The 17,690-nt window shown below is 41.1% G+C and overlaps 1 protein-coding gene across 2 annotated transcripts in view; it reads left to right on the forward strand.

Moving 5' to 3' along the window:
• Window positions 1-17,690, forward strand: part of TTC19 (tetratricopeptide repeat domain 19) — a 29,619-nt gene that overhangs the window by 386 nt on the left and 11,543 nt on the right. The window contains exons 2-7 of one of the 2 annotated variants that reach the window (XM_055258871.2): window positions 85-212; window positions 1,891-2,001; window positions 2,765-2,803; window positions 3,872-3,928; window positions 4,243-4,304; window positions 6,502-6,596. In XM_055258871.2, coding sequence (XP_055114846.1) covers window positions 85-212; window positions 1,891-2,001; window positions 2,765-2,803; window positions 3,872-3,928; window positions 4,243-4,304; window positions 6,502-6,596 — 492 coding nt within the window. Of the gene's footprint in view, window positions 1-84; window positions 213-270; window positions 350-1,890; window positions 2,002-2,764; window positions 2,804-3,871; window positions 3,929-4,242; window positions 4,305-6,501; window positions 6,597-17,690 lie in introns of those variants that run through there. The other variant, XM_055258870.2, reaches the window with a different exon arrangement.

Below are 17,690 nucleotides of genomic sequence, written 5' to 3' on the forward strand. Positions count from 1 at the left end.
TGAGGGGCGCGGGCCGGGCGGGGCCGGCCGGGCGGGGACAGGGGCGCGGGCCGGGCCCGATGACCTCAGAGCCCCTTCCCGCAGCGCTCGCCTGGTTCTCGAGGCCCGCTGCGGCAGAGGAGGAGGAGCAGCAGGGAGCCGACGGGGCCGCTGCCGAGGACGGGGCGGACGAGGCCGAGGCAGAGATCATCCAGCTGCTGAAGCGAGCCAAGGTGAGGCGGCTCCGGGCCCTGCGCCCGGCCGAGCGCGGTAGCCTTTGTGAGCGGGGTCTTGGCGTTGCTGCGCATTACTCTCTCCGCCTCGCCGAAGAGTGGATGGAGGCTCCGCGGGTAAAATTGCCGAGAATGAGGTGGGTCATCCGAGAGGGGATTGGAATTCATCCAGGCTTTTCCGACTCTAAGGCCTGCAGTAAAACCTCTGCAGTGTCAAGTGCAAATGGAGATGGCGCCCCAGGCATCACGCTTTTATGCAAACGAAATATCGGGAACGTTTTGTAGTGGTTTCATCAATTAACCAGCCTACCTGAAATGACATAATTTCTCACGTATATAGCGGCCTGAAAATGGCAACTTAGTGTTGGTTATGCGGTTCGGTTCCCCTTCTGAATTCTTCCTTTTCTCCACATCCTTTTCTATTTTTTTTTTCCTCCTCTTCTCCCCAAGTTATCTCATCTCTTCCATTGAGCTAAATACCGACTCGATGCCAACAACGTCCAAATTTGTATTTCCAGCCTGTAGTGTGCTACTGACATGCCATTTGCACTTTAGGACGTTACCTACCTCTCAGATTTAACATGCCCAAAACTAAACTCGATCTTCAATGCCTCCTCAACATACGCTTTCGCCGTCTTTTTACTACCATCAGTTTTTCAGCCTAAAAACCTCATAGTCATTCTTAAAACTTGTGGTACCTTACCATTGCCTTCCAATACACTTACAGTCCAGCAACAAGTCCTGTTGCCAACAAATGGAAAATACGTCTCAAATCTTTCCCCTTTTTTCTATCTCCCTTGCTGTCACCCTAGTGCAAACCATCATTGCCACCAACTATGCTCCAGTTGTCTTTCCTGGCCTCCTGTCCTCTTGCAATCTATTCTCCATGCAGAAACCAAAGCGACCAAAAAAAAAAAAAAAAAAAGTAAATTGGATCATATCATCTCCTTGTCTGAAAGCTCTGAATGGCTATCCACTGCATTTGTGATAAAATACAAACTCCTTGCCATGGCTTGCAACACCCCACATGATCTAAACCAGCATGCCTTGCCCACCCGTTTGGCAGTAATCCTCTGGCTCACCATCCTCCCTTCACATCTGTTTCTTTGCATTTCTTCCTCAAAACCATTCTCTTCAGCTTGTAGGGACTTCACTCATTCTCTACCCTCTGTTTGAGTCATTGTTCTCCCCAGGTCCTTATTTGGTTGACTCATTCTCATCCTTATTACCTCAGTTTAGCTGTCACTTCTTTGGAAGGCTTCCCTAAGTCCTATTTAGAGGAGACCCCTTATCATTCCTTTCTGTCATCTTTATAGCTCTTATCATTAGTTGTAATTAAGCTTACTTGTCCTATATGGTCACCTCCAGCCTGCAAGAAATTAGAAAGAGGATGGAGGACAAGCAGCTTCCTTATAAAATATGTTGTAAGATCACATTCCTTCTGCCTGTGTCTCTTGGCCAAAACTTCATCAGATGGCCACATCTAGCTGCAAGGGAGGCTGACCTCCCTGTCACCTCTGTAGACAATGCTCTGTACATAGTAGGAATTCAGTAAATGTTTGATGAATGAGTTAGCTTCCTTCTATCAGTTGGGATGTATACTTGCATACACTTCTGTCTGGTAGCGTATGCATCTACTATATGTTTCATTTTCTATTATTTTGTCTTCCTTTTTCAGTTGAGCATTATGAAAGATGAGCCAGAAGAGGCTGAGTTAATTTTGCATGACGCTCTTCGTCTCGCCTATCAGACTGATAACAAGAAGGCCATCACTTACACTTATGATTTGGTAACTCTTATAACCAGTCTGAACCACTGATGAGGAAGGTTGGATGGGAGGGAAGGGTAGTTAGTTCTCCTGATTTATATTCCTGACTTTCACGATGTTCTAAAGCTCCTTTTCTTTTTTACTGAGTTTTCTTTTGGCTTCAGTTTTATTTTTTGTTTTGTTTTGTTTTTTTGAGATGGAGCCTCACTCTGTTGCTCAGGCTGCAGTGCAGTGGCACGATCTTGGCTCACTGCAACCTCCGCCTCATGAGTTCAAATGATTCTTTTGCCTCACCCTCCCGAGTAGCTGGATTACAGGCATGCATCACAATGCCTGGCTAAATTTTGTATTGTAGTAGAGACAAGGTTTTACCATATTGGCCAGGCTGGTCTCGAACTCCTGACCTCAGGTGATCCACCTGCCTTGGCCTCTCAAAGTGCTGAGATTACAGGCGTGAGCCACCATGCCCGGCCACAGCTTCAGTTTTTTTACCCTTGGGGTGACCATAAGACCTCTCAATTCCAGACCAAAAAAACCAGTATCATTAGCATGTTTTTTTAAGGATGAGTGGACCTAGATTTGGTTTATTAACAACAAAGTATGTGCAAGTATTTACTTCTCACATGATTGCTGTTCTGTGCTTCTAGCAGATTAATTGGTGACATGCTTTTCATTTTAAACTTTTTTAAATTTTGAGGGTGAAAGCAAAAGGGAATTTTAAAGTTTTGAAATAAGTAGGAACACAGTATTCTAAACTGAAAAACAATTTGTAATTTGCTTTCAGATGGCCAACTTAGCATTTATACGGGGTCAGCTTGAAAATGTAAGTAAATTACTTTGTAATATCTTGAATTTGTGAAGGAGTAGCCTCAAGGGAACTGTAATAGTAAGGGTACAGGCTAAGCTGCTATAACAAAGAGACCCCAGAATATAGTGACTCAAACAAGATAAAAGTGTATTTCTCTTTATTGTGTTAGTCCAGAGATAGGCTAAAGACTGAAGGCAGATAGACATAGGCACCTTTGCTCTCTGATCCAGAAGTCCAGGTTTCTTCTAAGATAAGCCCTCATGTGCCTGGGTGAGCTGACTCACCTCCAGCCTGCAGGAAGGGGGAGAAGATGGACTGTGAACAGCTTCCTTATAAAATATGATTTAGAAGTTCACGTTCTTTCTGCCTGCATCCCTTGGCCTAAATTTTATCATATGACCATATCTAACTTCAGGGTGTCCAATCTGCTAAAATTGACTGAATTTCTTTTTTAAGATAAGGTCTTGCTCTGTTGCCCAGGTTGGAGTGCAGTGGCTTAATCATGGCTGACTGCAACCTCGACCTCCCAGGCTCAGTTGATCCTCCCACCTCAGCCTCTTAAGTAGCTGGGATTCCAGGCATGTGCCACAACACTTGGCTAATTTTCTTATTTATTTATTTATTTATTTATTTATTGTAGAGATGGGATTTCACCATGTTTCCCAGGCTAAATTGAGGGGACTCTGTAATCAAAAAGATGGAGAAGAGAATGACTATTAGGAGACAGTTTGTAGTCTCTGCCACAGTGGGTTTGAATAAGAAGTTAATCTCTGAGGTTGTTTTCTACTCATCAGAGAGTAGTTTAAGGTACATAGAGGATGTTGGGGGTCCTGATATTTTTATCTGTTTTCGCTTCAAAAGGGTACTTTTCTGTGTGTGAATGTGCGTGTGTATGGGTATATGGGTTTTAAAAGGAATGATGCATCAGACTGGTACTTAGAATCCAGGGTCATTTATATATATATATATATATATATATATATATATATATATATATATATATATATATATATATACACACACACACACACACACATATAATGGGGCCCAATTAAAAGAAAAATCTTTTCCTTATGCTTTTAGGCTGAACAACTTTTTAAAGCAACAATGAGTTACCTCCTTGGAGGGGGCATGAAGCAGGTAAGGACATTGCCTAGTATTGGCCCCCCACTGAAGCAGTTTTCAAAACAGTCTTGTCTCCTGAAAACTCTCCCTAACCCCACCATATGCTTTGGTCAGGAAAGGTGGAGTTTCCCGTCTGAGATCTCTATACAAACTGCCATTCTTTCACTAAATGCAACAGCATGTTTGCCAAGGAATTCACAGTTGGCTAATCACTCTAAAAGAATAAAGACTGTGGCTTTGAGGCCACTGTCAGTCTGGAAGTTGATCTGAAATATTCCATGAGAAAATTTTACTTGTTGTGAGTTCCCGTCATTCTGTTTCTCTCACAGGAGGACAATGCAATAATTGAAATTTCCCTAAAGCTGGCCAGTATCTATGCTGCGCAGAATAGGTAAGTACAGCAGCCAGGGAGTAGGACTGTGGGCAGAAAACTTTGACTCTGGGACGTTACATAATATTCATTGTCTACTGGTCATCTGGGTCTTCCAGAAATTGGGTGTCACACTCAAAGTGTTCCACCCCTCATCTTTGAAATTGTCAGTCTTTTTCCAGTTTGCCCCTACTGTTTCCATCAGCCTGCTTAGTGGGGCACACAGCATCTCTGGCCGCCCTGTGACAAAGCTAACTAAGTTTTCTGTCACTGCTTGAAGTGGGAACAAAGTTAGAGTTAGAACTTTAGTTTAACTTTTCCTAGAAGAGGAAAGAGCAGGGTGAAAGCTGCTGGGGATATTAATACTCTGAAGAAGCCATTTTGCTGGTATAAATAGAGTTCAAAGATGAAGTATCTAGGACGTAAGCAGAGAGCTCCTCTAGAGAGTTGTATTTGTGGTGAATTTAGGGAGAGACCTAAGACTAGCTTCCCTTCGGGTTTTAGTGGTGCAGAAGTTGGTGCGAGAGGTTTGGAGTGACATGGAGCCTGATGCTATAGAAAGGGTGCTCACTGAGGCCAGGCCCTGGCACTGGTCCCTGCTGTCCTACTCACCAGCTCCTTTGTTCCCATCAGGACCTGCGTGGTCTCCTTGCATTTTGATTGGACACTAGGTAGGCTAGAGCTTCCTGGAGCCTTTGACTTCAAGTCTTTTGAGGAGCTTTGAGCTTGGCCCACGCCAGGGAACACTGCAGCTTGGTCAATCTTCCTTGGAGTTGTAACAGACATGCCTAGTTCTTGATTGGGTATGAACTCCTAGGGTAAGAAGAAGCCCAGAGCCTAATAAACATTGTTGAGTAAGACAAATTCATAGTCTTCTAGAGGTGAAAGCTAGTAACAATTAGCCTCTGAGTTACATGGTACTCTGTACTTTTCAGTTTGTTTTATTAAGAGAAGCATGAGACTAGAAAAGACATGGCCAGATCTGAGGCTTCGAAAGGCTGATATAAGTTAGAAGGGGAATTGTTTGTAGACCGCTTGCTCCGACTGGGAGCGTCTTGTGGGCAGTGTCCACTTGCCCTGTGTTATGGCTAGAGAGGGCCCTCTTGCCAAGTTTTGAGTCTAGAGAAGGAAAGGGATGCTTCTGTTCTTCTGAGAACAGAGCAGAACAGTAGGGTCATAAGTTCTCCCCTAGCAAAGCACTAGAGAACAGATGAGCTTTTTAGTGCCACTTCTGTAAGAAACTAGAGCCAAAACTGAAGAACAAGAACCAAAGCTGAGCTCCTGAATGGAGAAGGGATTTCTGTCACATTTCCTCTGCATCTCTGTAAAAAGCAGCAGTCAGTCGGCCTGCTTGGGTTGACTCAACCCTCTCCAGTTGATTGAGGGTCCAGGGCTACAGAGTTGGGTTAAATGACTTCTACTGCCATAGCTAGGAGTCCCATTTCTGCAAAAGAAACTTATATCAGAGACTTAGAGCTTGAAAGAAATATACAATGACTAAAGCTCCTCAGAAGCTGTGTGAGGTCAACAGTTGGAATCCTCACTGCAGGGTGGCCTGAACCTCTGTTTAGGGTAGTATTACTTTGAACAGGGGTAAGGCTTTCACACATGGAGAAACTGATTCACTGGAGGCCATCTGTTAGTGGGAAATGATGAAGACTGCTGGCTATGTCAGTTATTAAAATTAGGGCAGCATTCCTAGCTTTTTGTGTCTTAAGTTATATTAAATGGATGACTTAAAAAAACTACTTTGAGAAATGGCAGATTTGACACTACTTAGACTTTAAGCAAAGTTCCCTCTTCCCATTTTGCACTTCCTTTACTGATAATGTTTAAACTGAGCTGGAAAAATGAAGATAAAAAGAATTTTTGAAAAGGTAAATGGGCCGGGCGTGGTGGCTCACACCTGTAATCCCACCACTTTGGGAGGCCGAGGCGGGTGGATCACTTGAGGTCAGGAGTTCCAGACCAGCCTGGCCAACATGGTGAAACTCTGTCTTTACCAAAAATACAAAAATTAGCTGGGCATAGTGGCGGACACCTGTAATCCCAGCTACTCGAGAGGCTAAGGCTGGAGAATCACTTGAACCCGGGAGGTGGAGGTTGTTCTGAGCCGAGGTCACGCCATTGCACTCCAGCCTGGGCAACAAGAGCGAAACTCCATCTCAACAAAAAAAGAAGAAAAGGTAAATGGCTGATTATTGATTTTGCTTTACAGACAGGAATTTGCTGTTGCTGGCTATGAATTCTGCATTTCAACCCTAGAGGAAAAAATTGAAAGAGAAAAGGAATTAGCAGAAGACATTATGTCAGGTAGGAAACCCATTACCTGGGCATTGCCTTTTCTCCACAAAAGGCTTTACTTTACACTTTGAGAAATGGAAAGAGATCTAAATTGGGAAGAGGGAAAGTTACCTATTTTGCAAAATAAGTGGCTGTCTTTAAGGTATCAGCAGAAGTTTTGGAATAAGATGTTTTGTTTAAAATATTTGACTGCTGTTTTGGTGGTTTTTTTTTTAACCCCCTTGGTGACATGTTCATAATTTATTTGTTAACTTTTAGTTACATATAACTTATGGAAAATCGGGGAGCAGAAGGAGAAGGTGTTTCTTGTATCCCTTAGTTCAGCTACCAATCAAAATGCTTATTACGTTTTAGCCCTAGATATACAGCAAATTAAGAAAGAAGAGAAGAAAAGCTCATGTTTTTACAATTCATCCTCACTCATTCTGGAGGCTAGGAATAGAACTGGATGAGCAGGAAGATCTCTAGCTCTCCACCATTTTGGGTTTCTTAATTTGGGTTGAAGTATAGAGAATTTTCAGATTTGACATTTATTCACTACCTACTCTATACCAAGAGCTACCAAGATGGTAGGGATACAGCAGTCAACTCTTTTGTACCTAGTTGTCTTCTAACTCTCTTTAACATACAGTAGTACCCCGTTATCCATGGGGGATATGTTCCAAGACCCCGAGCAGGTGCCTGTAATGAATTCTAATACACTGTTTTTTTTCTTATATATATGTACCTATGATAAAGTTTAATTTATAAGTTAGGCACAGTAAGAGATTAACAACAACAACTTATAATAGAACAATGATAACTATATACTGTTAACAGTGTCACAGACAGAAGATTCATTCTTATTGTAGATCTTGTCAACCAGCATACAGTTTTTTTTTTCTTACTAAGTTGAGAACTTTCACCTTTTCATTAAAAGGAAGCACTTTATGACTTCTCTTTGTCATATCCAAATTGCCAGTATCACTACTCTCAGACTTTGGGGCCATTATGTAAAATATGGATTGCTTGAGCACGAGTACTGCAACACTGGGTTGATCTGATAACTGAGACTGCTGCTAAGTGACTGAGGCCAGGTGCCGTATACAGCTTGGATACACTGGACAAAGAGATGATTCATGTCCTGGGCAGGATGGAGTGTGATAGTACAAGATTTCATCATGCCACCCAGAATGGCATGCAATTTAAAAACTTAGATTATTTCTGGAATTTTTCATTTAATATTTTCCAGACTGTGGTTGACTGCAAATAACTGAAACCCCAGAAAATGAAACTGTGGAGTAGGAGGGATCACTGTACACCAATTTTTTTGTTTTCATCACTCCACTGAAGCTACCTTTATCAAAGTCACCAAATCCAATGGTTACTTCTCAATCCTTAACTTACTCATCAGCAGCTTTAACTTAGGGGATCACTGTCTCCTACTGAAAATACTTTCACTTGGCTTCTGGGATGCCTCACTGGTCTCTCTAGTGAGGTGAAGGGACTTCCCTACCTCTTAATGTTGGCACGCCTTAGGGCTGTTTTCAGCCCTATTCTCTTGTCTCTCTGCCCCCACACCTAGGAGATATCTCTTAGTTCCATACTTTTAAATATTAGATTTACACCTTCAGCCCCAACTTGCCCCCAAATGGCAGACTTATAATTATGATTGCCTACCCGACATCTTGACTTGAAGTCTAATGGTCATCTCATACTTAACATGTCCAAAATAGGTCTCAGTTTTGCCGCTCACAACTTGTTTCGTCACCAGTCAGCCCCAGATTTGTAAATGGCACACTACTCATTTAGTTGCTTTGGCTGAGAACCTAAGAATTGTCCATGATTTCTTCCTCATTCCTCATATCTAATCCATCAGCAAGTTATACTGGATCAGCCATCAAAATGTATCCATACCGACCATGTCGCATCCCGTTACCCTAGTGCTTTGGTCCAGGCCATCACTGTTTCAAGACCTCAGTACCTTTGTATCACCTTTAGAATAAATTTAGAATCCCTGCATGGACCCGTAAGGCGCTTATGACCTGGGCCCACCCACCTCTTCCATGCCATCTGCTGCTCTCCCCTCGCTCGTTCCAGTCTCACCACACTGGTCTTATTCTGGCACATTCCAAGCTTAGTGCCACCTCAAGGCCTCTTTGCTTGATATTCCTCCTACCTAGACTGTTCTCTCTCACCTTTCTCTGGCTAACTCCCATACTTCACTCAGGTCTCTGCTCAAATAGCACTTCCTCAGAGTCCTCCCCTCACTAAAACTATCATCTCGTCCCACCTTACTATTGCTCTACTCCTCTTCCCTTTACTTTTCTTCATCACACTTGAAAGAAGAGGTGTGTGTGTTGTGTGCTTGTGTTTGTTTCTCCACTAAAAGTATGTTTTTGTTTAAAAATTTTTAGTCTTTGTCTTCCATATCAAAGAAGGATAGAGACTTCATCCATTATGCTCACTGCTAAATCCTCGGTGCCTAGAACAGTGCCTGGCAGATAATAGAGGCTCAATAATTACTGAATGAAAGAACAAAAGACCCAAGAAAGACCAACAAGTAAATCCAGTTTCAGTGCAGTGTGGAAGTTGTTTGAGGAAATCCACAAGAGGTGTAAAAACAAGTCTAGCTGTCAAGTAAGTCACTTCTGAACTATTTACACCTTTGCTATCTTTCATTTATAGTGTTGACTATGGTTTCTTAGGAGTGTAAAGCTATATTTTCTGACTCAAAAAGTAATACCAGTAAACACTGAAGAAAGTGTAGAAAAGCACTAAGAAGTAAAGATCATCTATAATCATACTACTAAGAAAGAGCTACTGTTTTATTTATTACTACGGCTTTCCGGGTTACATTTTAAGAAATAAATTTGGGATAATACTGTATATCCTACTTTGTAACCTGAGTTTTAAAAATTTAGTAACATACTATGAAAACACCTGCCGGGCGCGGTGGCTCACGCCTGTAATCCCAGCACTTTGGGAGGCCGAGGTGGGCGGATCACCTGAGATCAGGAGTTCAAGACCAGCCTCAACATGGAGAAACCCTGTCTCTACTAAAAATACAAAATTGGCCGGGTGTGATGTTGCATGCTTGTAATCCCAGTTACTCGGGAGGCTGAGGTAGGAGAATTGCTTGAACCTGGGAGGCAGAGGTTGCGGTGAGCCGAGATCATGCCATTGCACTCCAGCCTGGGCAACAAGAGCGAAATTCCGTCTCAAAAAAAAAAACAAAAAAAAACACTTTTTTTTTTTTCCAGGCAAAGGAATTCTTGTTAGATAGAGCAAGCTAATTTCTATTATAAATATTATTTTTACATTTTACTAGTTGCACAGTATAGAAAATGTGTTACATGATTGTTCGTCGTATTTTTTCTAGAAAAGAAATAAATTCCTACCTATTCAGTTTTGCACAAAGCAAATCCATTATCAAATTTATGTGCTTTTTATTGACACAACTGTCTCTATCCTAGGATAACATTACTTAATTATATAGTTACCTATGTTGTAGACATATGTGTACTTACTGAGGAAATGCCCATAAAAAATTAAGTGGAAACTTTGGTTGCAAACTAGTATAGTTAGTATGTAGACTACAGATAGGAATGGAACAAAAGCTGAATGATAGATATCAAAATATAGGCAGTTACTCTCTTTGGTAGGTAGATTTATAGGGAATTTATATTTTATTTGTGTTTCTCTGAGTATTCTATAATTTTGTACAAATTTATATTTTTCTTTTTAATTTCCAATGTTATCTGTTAGAATAAAAAGTCAAATAATATAATAGTACAAAGCTTAATTTAAGAGAGCATTTTCAGCTGGGCGCGGTGGCTCATGCCTGTAATCCCAGCACTTTGGGAGGCCGAGGTGGGCAGATCACGAGGTCAGGAGATCGAGACCACAGTGAAACCCTGTGTCTACTAAAAAAAATACAAAAAATTAGCCGGGCATAGTGGCGGGCGCCTGTAGTCCCAGCTACTCGGGAGGCTGAGGCAGGAGAATGGCGTGAACCCGGGAGGCGGAGCTTGCAGTGAGCCGAGATTGCGCCACTGCGCCTCCAGCCTGGGCGACAGAGCAAGACTCCGTCTCAAAAAAAAAAAAAAAAAAAAAGAGAGCATTTTCTTGCTACCTCACCCCACCCATCTATTTATTTTATTTTATTTATTTATTTATTTTGAGACAGAATCTTGCTCTTGTCACCAGGCTGGAGTGCAGTGGTGCGATCTCGGCTCACTGCAACCTCTGCCTCCCGGGTTCAAGCGGTTCTCCTGCCTCAGCCTCCCAAGTAGCCAGGACTACAGGCACGTGCCACCATGCCCAGCTAATTTTTGTATTTTTAGTAGAAACAGGGTTTCACCATGTTAGCCAGGATGGTCTCAATCTCTTGACCTCATGATCCGCCTGCCTCGGCCTCCCAAAGTGCTGGGATTACAGGTGTGAGCCACCGTGCTTGGCCCTGTTTTCAACTTTTTTTTTTGAGACAGAGTCCCGCTCTGTCGCCCAGGCTGGAGTGCAGTGGCGCGATCTCGGCTCACTGCAAGCTCCGCCTCCCGGGTTCACGCCATTCTCCTGCCTCAGCCTCCCGAGTAGCTAGGACTACAGGCGCCCGCCACCACACCCGGCTATTTTTGTATTTTTAGTAGAGACTGGGTTTTACCATGTTAGCCAGGATGGTCTCGATCTGACCTTGTGATCTGCCCGCCTTGGCCTCCCCAAGTGCTGGGATTACAGGCATGAGCCACCATGCCCGACCCTTATTTTCAACTCTTAACCAATTTCCTCTGGTATTTACCTTCACATTTTTCAATAATATAAACTTGCTATTTCCTAGTTCATTATTTTCAGAATATGTTGGTTTATGGAAAAGTGAAGATTTAGTGCAGTTTCTGGTTGTGTCTACATCATGAGTGTATGAATAGTGTTAGCTGCTGAGCCAAGTAACACGATTACACAATTACATTTCCTTTTGTGTACGTTTTGCTTCCTCTGAAGTTAACTAGGTTTTTTTGTGGCTCCGTTTGTTATGTATATGCCAAATTCCTCACTTTTACATATTACTTGCTTTCTTCAATTCATAAGCTTTCCCAGTATTCTAGAGTTCATGTTGGCTCACTTTTCATTGGCATGGCTGGCCACAAGCATTCAGTCTTCATCTTCCTTTTTTTGTTTTTGTTTTTGTTGAGACGGAGTCTCACTCTGTTGCCCAGGCTGGAGTGCAGTGGCTCACTTTTGGCTCACAGCAAGCTCCACCTCCTGGGTTCAAGCAATTCTCATGCCTCTGCCTCCTGGGTAGCTGGGATTATAGGCGTGAGCTACCATGCCTGGCTAATTTTGTATTTTTAGTAGAGACGGGGTTTTACCATGTTGGCCGGCCTGGTCTCCTGACTTAGGTGATCCGCCCGCCCAAGCCTCCCAAAGTGTTGGGATTACAGGCATGAGCCACCGTGCCCGGCCGCGTTATATCTTTTTCATCCTGTAACTTTCATTTTAGTGGTATTTGGGGAAGGAGTGGAGAGGAATGCGTGTGTTCAGTTCAGAATAGTAAAGCTGTTATTGGGCATCAAGATAGTGTCCAAACCTGTTTTTTTAAAGTGGATTCTTAGCACTGAGATTTCCAAGTCAAGAGTAGCACATTTTAAGGTTGTTGATGACTATTGCCAAATTGCCATTGAAAGGACTGTATTAATTTACATTTCCTGGTTTGGCTATTTATGTACTTTGTGACTTTGGTCAAATTACTTTTCTTCAGTGTGGGATTAAGAGTAATACTCATAGGACCTTTAGGAAGGTGGAATGAGTTAATACATAAAACGTACTTAGAATAATACATTCTAGCTGCTCAAAAAGAGTTTGTTAGTGGTTTTTATTATTGTGATAAGGCTATGTCCTCATCCCCAAAACTCATTAACTTTTATAATCTTTGTTAGCTTGATGATATGGCCTTGATGCATTATCTAGCATTTCTTTGATAAACAGTGAGGTTTATCTTTTTTTTTTCTCACCATGTCTGAGGGTGCTGATTTATTTTTTATTGGAGCTTTATTGTAAAAATATTAATCCTTTGTCTCTTGGGTTTTCCTCCTGATTTGTGTTTATAGAGTGCGTTTTTTTTTTCTAATAAAAAGGGAATGTGAAATTAACATTTGTATAAAGAATTATGAGAATTGGCGAGGGACAGTGGCTCACACCTGTAATCCCAGCACTTTGGGAGGCCAAGGTGGGTGGGTCACTTGAGGTCAGGTGTTAAAGACCAGCCCTGGCAATGTGGCAAAACCCCATGTTTACAAAAATTATCTGGGCGTGGTGTTGCGCACTTGTAGTCCCAGCTACTCAGGAGGCTGAGGTGAGAATCTCTTGAGCCTGGGAGGTGGAGGTTGCAGTGAGCTGAGATCGCACCACTGTGCTCCAGCCTGGGTGACAGAGCAAGACCCTGTCTTGGGGCCGGGGGGGCGGAAGCGGATTGTGAGAATAGACAAGTGATCCAGCATTACCAGTACCTTTGGAGCTCTTCCTACCTGAGATACTACTCTCCTTAATCTTGTCGCTGTCATTCCATGGCATGATCTCGGCTCACCACAACCTCCGCCTCCTGGGTTCAAGTGATTCTCCTGCCTCAGCCTCCCGAGTAGCTGGAATTACAGGCATATGCCACCACGCCCAGCTAATTTTGTATTTTTAGTAGAGACGGGGTTTCTCCATGTTGGTCAGGCTGGTCTCGAACTGCTGACCTCAGGTGATCTGCCCGCCTCAACCTCCCAAAGTGCTGGGATTACAGGCGTGAGCCACCATGCCAGGCCTATTTGCTTTTCTTTCGTTTTACTGTGTCCCTTAAGAAGATGTCATTTAGTTTTTGCATATTGCTTTTAAAAATTTAAATAGGCTGGGTGGAGTGACTCATGCCTGTAATCCCAATACTTTGGGAGGCCAAGGTGGGAGGATCACTTGAGCCCAGGAGTTTGAGACCAGACTGGGCAACATGGTGAGATCCTGTATCTTCAAAAAATAAAAAAATTACCTGGGCACGGTGGCACATGCCTGTGGTCCCAGCTACTTAGGAGACTGAGGCAGGAGGATAACTTGAGCCCAAGAGGTTGAGGCTGCCGTCAGCTATCATACTGCCACTGTCCTTCAGCACAGGCAATAGAGAGAGACCCTGTCTCAAAAAAAATTAAAATTATACAAATGAATCATAATATGTATTCATTTTAGGGCATTTTTATGACTTGCATGAGTAATCTTTTCAGAATTAGATCAGAATTAATTTCTAATTTCCTTTGCTTTTATTCATCTTTAATAAATACTGAGTAGCTGTTCTGTGCCAGGTATTCTAGGATTTGAATAGCAGCAAGTAAGGCAAAAGTCCTTGCTCTTCTGGAGCTTAATGCTTAAAGAGGTATTTTTCAAGCTTTGAAATTGTATGCATTCTCGCTCATCTTTCCTTATAATTTTCTATTTTTTTTCCTTTTATTTCTAAACAGTTTTTTTAGTATACCTGGTATTTTGGTGTGAAGCTGGTGACTGTTTTCTTGCAGATAGTAATCAATCTATATGTACTAATTAGTACATACTTGGGTTTCTTTTGGGGTTTTCCATTCTGATATATTTATCTGATGAGTTTTATAACAGTATACATTGTTTGAATTATATATTTGAGTTATATGGTAGGACAGTTGACACATGCTTCCTTTGCAAAATACCTTCCCACATTTCACTGTTTTCACATGAATTTTAGAATTATTTTGTCAAGTTCCTAAAGTGCTTTCAGACTGAATTATGAGATACGCATTATATTTATAAATTAGTTTGGGGAGATTGCCATCTGAATAGGTTAGCATATCTTTGACTGTAAAGAGCAGAAATTTCAGCTAAATTAGGTTTAACAGTAAGGACATTTATGTCAAGTAACTGGCAGTTCAGCAATAGGGAGCAGGCTGTTGAGTTAGCTGACAACGTGATTCACTGAAATCATAAAGGAACAGGCTCTTTCCATCTTTCCTCACTCATGTATTGGCTTTTTTCTCATGCTCCCCTGGTGGTTGAAATGTGAAACTATAACAATTCCCAGGAATCTCATCCAGAAATGACAGTGTCCAGAGGAAAAGGAGACATCTTTGATGTTTCTCATAGGATCAAGGTAATCTTTCCTAGAGGTCTCCAAGTAGATTTATCCTTACTTCTCATTGGTTAGAATTGGGTTACATGCCATTTCTAACCCAGTCCTTGGCAAGAAAAATGGATTATCATGATTGGCTAAAATTCATCAGTCTCGTTTCCTGAGGATGTGAGTCATGTGAGAAAAGAATGGATACTGGGACAAACCAGCTGCTCTGCTAGCAAAGGAAGATCTTTGTAATAGTAAGCCATCTCACTGAGGAACATTCTATAGCTCCTGCTTATATTATAGTTTTCTTCATATAGATGACAGCTATTTATTAAATTTGATTCTGACTGATTCCTTGACTGAACTCTTTGCTTTTCAGTTGATACTCACACTAATTCCAGATTTATAATCATACATTCCAGAAATCATGATACAGGTTGAGCATCCCCCAAAACTGAAGCTTTCTGAGTGCCAACATGATGCACAAAGAAAGTACTCATTGGAGCATTTGGATTTGGGTTTTTGGTTTTGGGATGCTGGCAGTATCCAAAGGAAATATTCCAAACTGAAAAAATCTGAAATCTGAAACACTTTTGGTCCTAAACATTTCAGATAAGGAATACTCAACCTGTAATTGTTCCCTTCCAGAGAGTTATACTACTGTCTCCCTTCCCTACCCTTTATAAAATTAGTTCATTGGCTGTACCTTCAGACCATCAAGCAATAGTAGTAATAGGCAACTTAGTCTTATATCCAATTTGGTACCAAAATATATGAATAGATTTATTACTATTATATATCTAGAGCAGACCAGGCTTGCTTGTAGGTTAATTGCTTAGTACCTGTGTAGTGTTGGATAATATTTAATGCTGATATGTAACTTTTGTGTTTCTTATGAGATCCACAGTAAATTTCTTATTGTATTGTTTGTTATCGCAGGATTGTATTAATGTGATAAAATGAATTGGGATGCTTTCTATATTTTCTATTCTGAAATAAGTGTGGGATATTCATTGGAATGGTCTGTTCCTTGAAAGTTGTAGAGTCTATGATGCCAGATGGACCAGAACTCCTGAGTTAATTCTCCGGCAGCTTTTTTATTCCTTCTTCATTACTCATGTATTTCTTCTATTTTCTTAATTTCAATATAGGACAGTGCTAAATACATGATAAGCATTAATAAATATCTATTGAATAAATGAACGTATGAGTGAACAAATTTTATAACTTATTAATTTCCTAGAAGAAACTTTAAGGAATTATATTTTTAAAGCATATTTTACACTACTCTTACGTATCTGAGATCATCTTCCTTTTCTAGATCCTAATTTTATGGATTTCTTTTTAAATTAGTAAAAAGATGTTTCCCATTGATTCCTTCCTCCTCCTTTCCTGGAAAGTTTTTATTCTCATATATTAAGTAAAACATTTCTAGAAAGTTATTTTTGATGACATAATATTTGGTTCCATGAGTGCTTAAAGTCTGGAGCCTAAGTTCAGATTCTGGTTCTGCCACTTACTAGCAGTGGACAAGTTATTTAACTCCTCTGTTCTCAGCTTCCTTATCAATAAAATGAAAATAATAATAGAACTTACCTCATAGAGTTACGAGAATTAAATGCTCCAGGACTATGACCAGTACTCATTAGGCACTATTATATAAAAGTTTGTGGAATGTGATATATTTACTAGTCTTATTTATTATATGATTTGGCACCTATATTTTACTACTATCAATTTATGAAGGACCTTCCTGGCTATTGTATGTATAGTTTTTCCTTGGTTTTTGTTAATTTTGTTTATTCATTCAAAGAGCCAACTTCTGGTTTCATTAATTTTCTTTATTGTTTTTCTATTTTCCATTTCACTTATTTCTACTCTGTCTTTATTACATCTTTCCTGTTTGCTTTGGGTTTATTTTGTTCCCTTTCTGGTCTCTTAGTTGGGAGATGAGGTTATTGATTTAAGGTTTTTCTTCTAACATAATTGCCATTTATAACTATAAGCTTTAGCTGCATCTCATTAATTTTGGTAAGTTATATTTTCATGTGTCTCAAGTATTTTCCAATTTTTGGGGGGATTTCTTCTTTGACTCTGGATATTTAGGAGTATATTGATTAATTTCCACATACAGTGAATTTCTCAAATTTTCTTCTGTTGAATCCAGTTTCATTCCATTGTGTTCAGAGAACAACTGTGCATGATTTTATTTATTGAGACTTGTTGTATGGCCTCACATATGGCTTATCCTGGAGAAGGTTGCATGTGCATTTGAAAAGTATGTGTATTCTGTTGAATGGAGTTTTCTGTGAATGTCTGTTAGGTCTAGTTGGTTTATAGTGTTATTCAAGTCTTTTGTGTCCTTACTGATTTTGTCTAGTTGTTCTATTTTTTTTTGGGGGGGGGCGGGGCGGGGACGGAGTCTTGCTCTGTTGCCCAGGCTGGAGTGCAGTGGCGCGATCTAGGCTTACTGCAACCTCCACCTCCTGGGTTCAAGTGATTCTCGTGCCTCAGCCTCCCGAGTAGCTGGGAGTACAGGTGTGCGCCACTGCATCTGGCTAATTTTTCTATTTTTAGTTGAGATCGGGTTTCACCATGTTGTCCAGGCTGGTCTCGAACTCCTGACCTCAGGTGATCCGCCTGCCTCAGCCTCCCAGAGTGCTGGGATTACAGGCATGAGCTACTGCGCCTGGCCAGTTTTTTGTATTTTTAGTAGAGACAAGGTTTCATCATGTTGGCCAGGCTGTTCTTGAACTCTTGACCTCAGGTGATCCACCTGCCTGAGCCTCCCAAAGTGCTGGGATTACAGGCATGAGCCACCATGCCTGGCCGATAAATTTTTTATAATCTTTTTTCTTTATACATGTTTCTGTGCTCTGTTTAGACAGTCTCAGATATATATACATATATTTGTTATGAATTGTCCCTTCATCAGGAAAATGATTCCTTTTTCCCTATTCAAGGTATTTGTTACAAATTCTAGTTTTATATTATCTACTATATCTTACCCTTAAAAC

Source organism: Symphalangus syndactylus, chromosome 20 (assembly GCF_028878055.3).
Source record: "Symphalangus syndactylus isolate Jambi chromosome 20, NHGRI_mSymSyn1-v2.1_pri, whole genome shotgun sequence".
NCBI classification, from domain to species: domain Eukaryota; kingdom Metazoa; phylum Chordata; class Mammalia; order Primates; family Hylobatidae; genus Symphalangus; species Symphalangus syndactylus.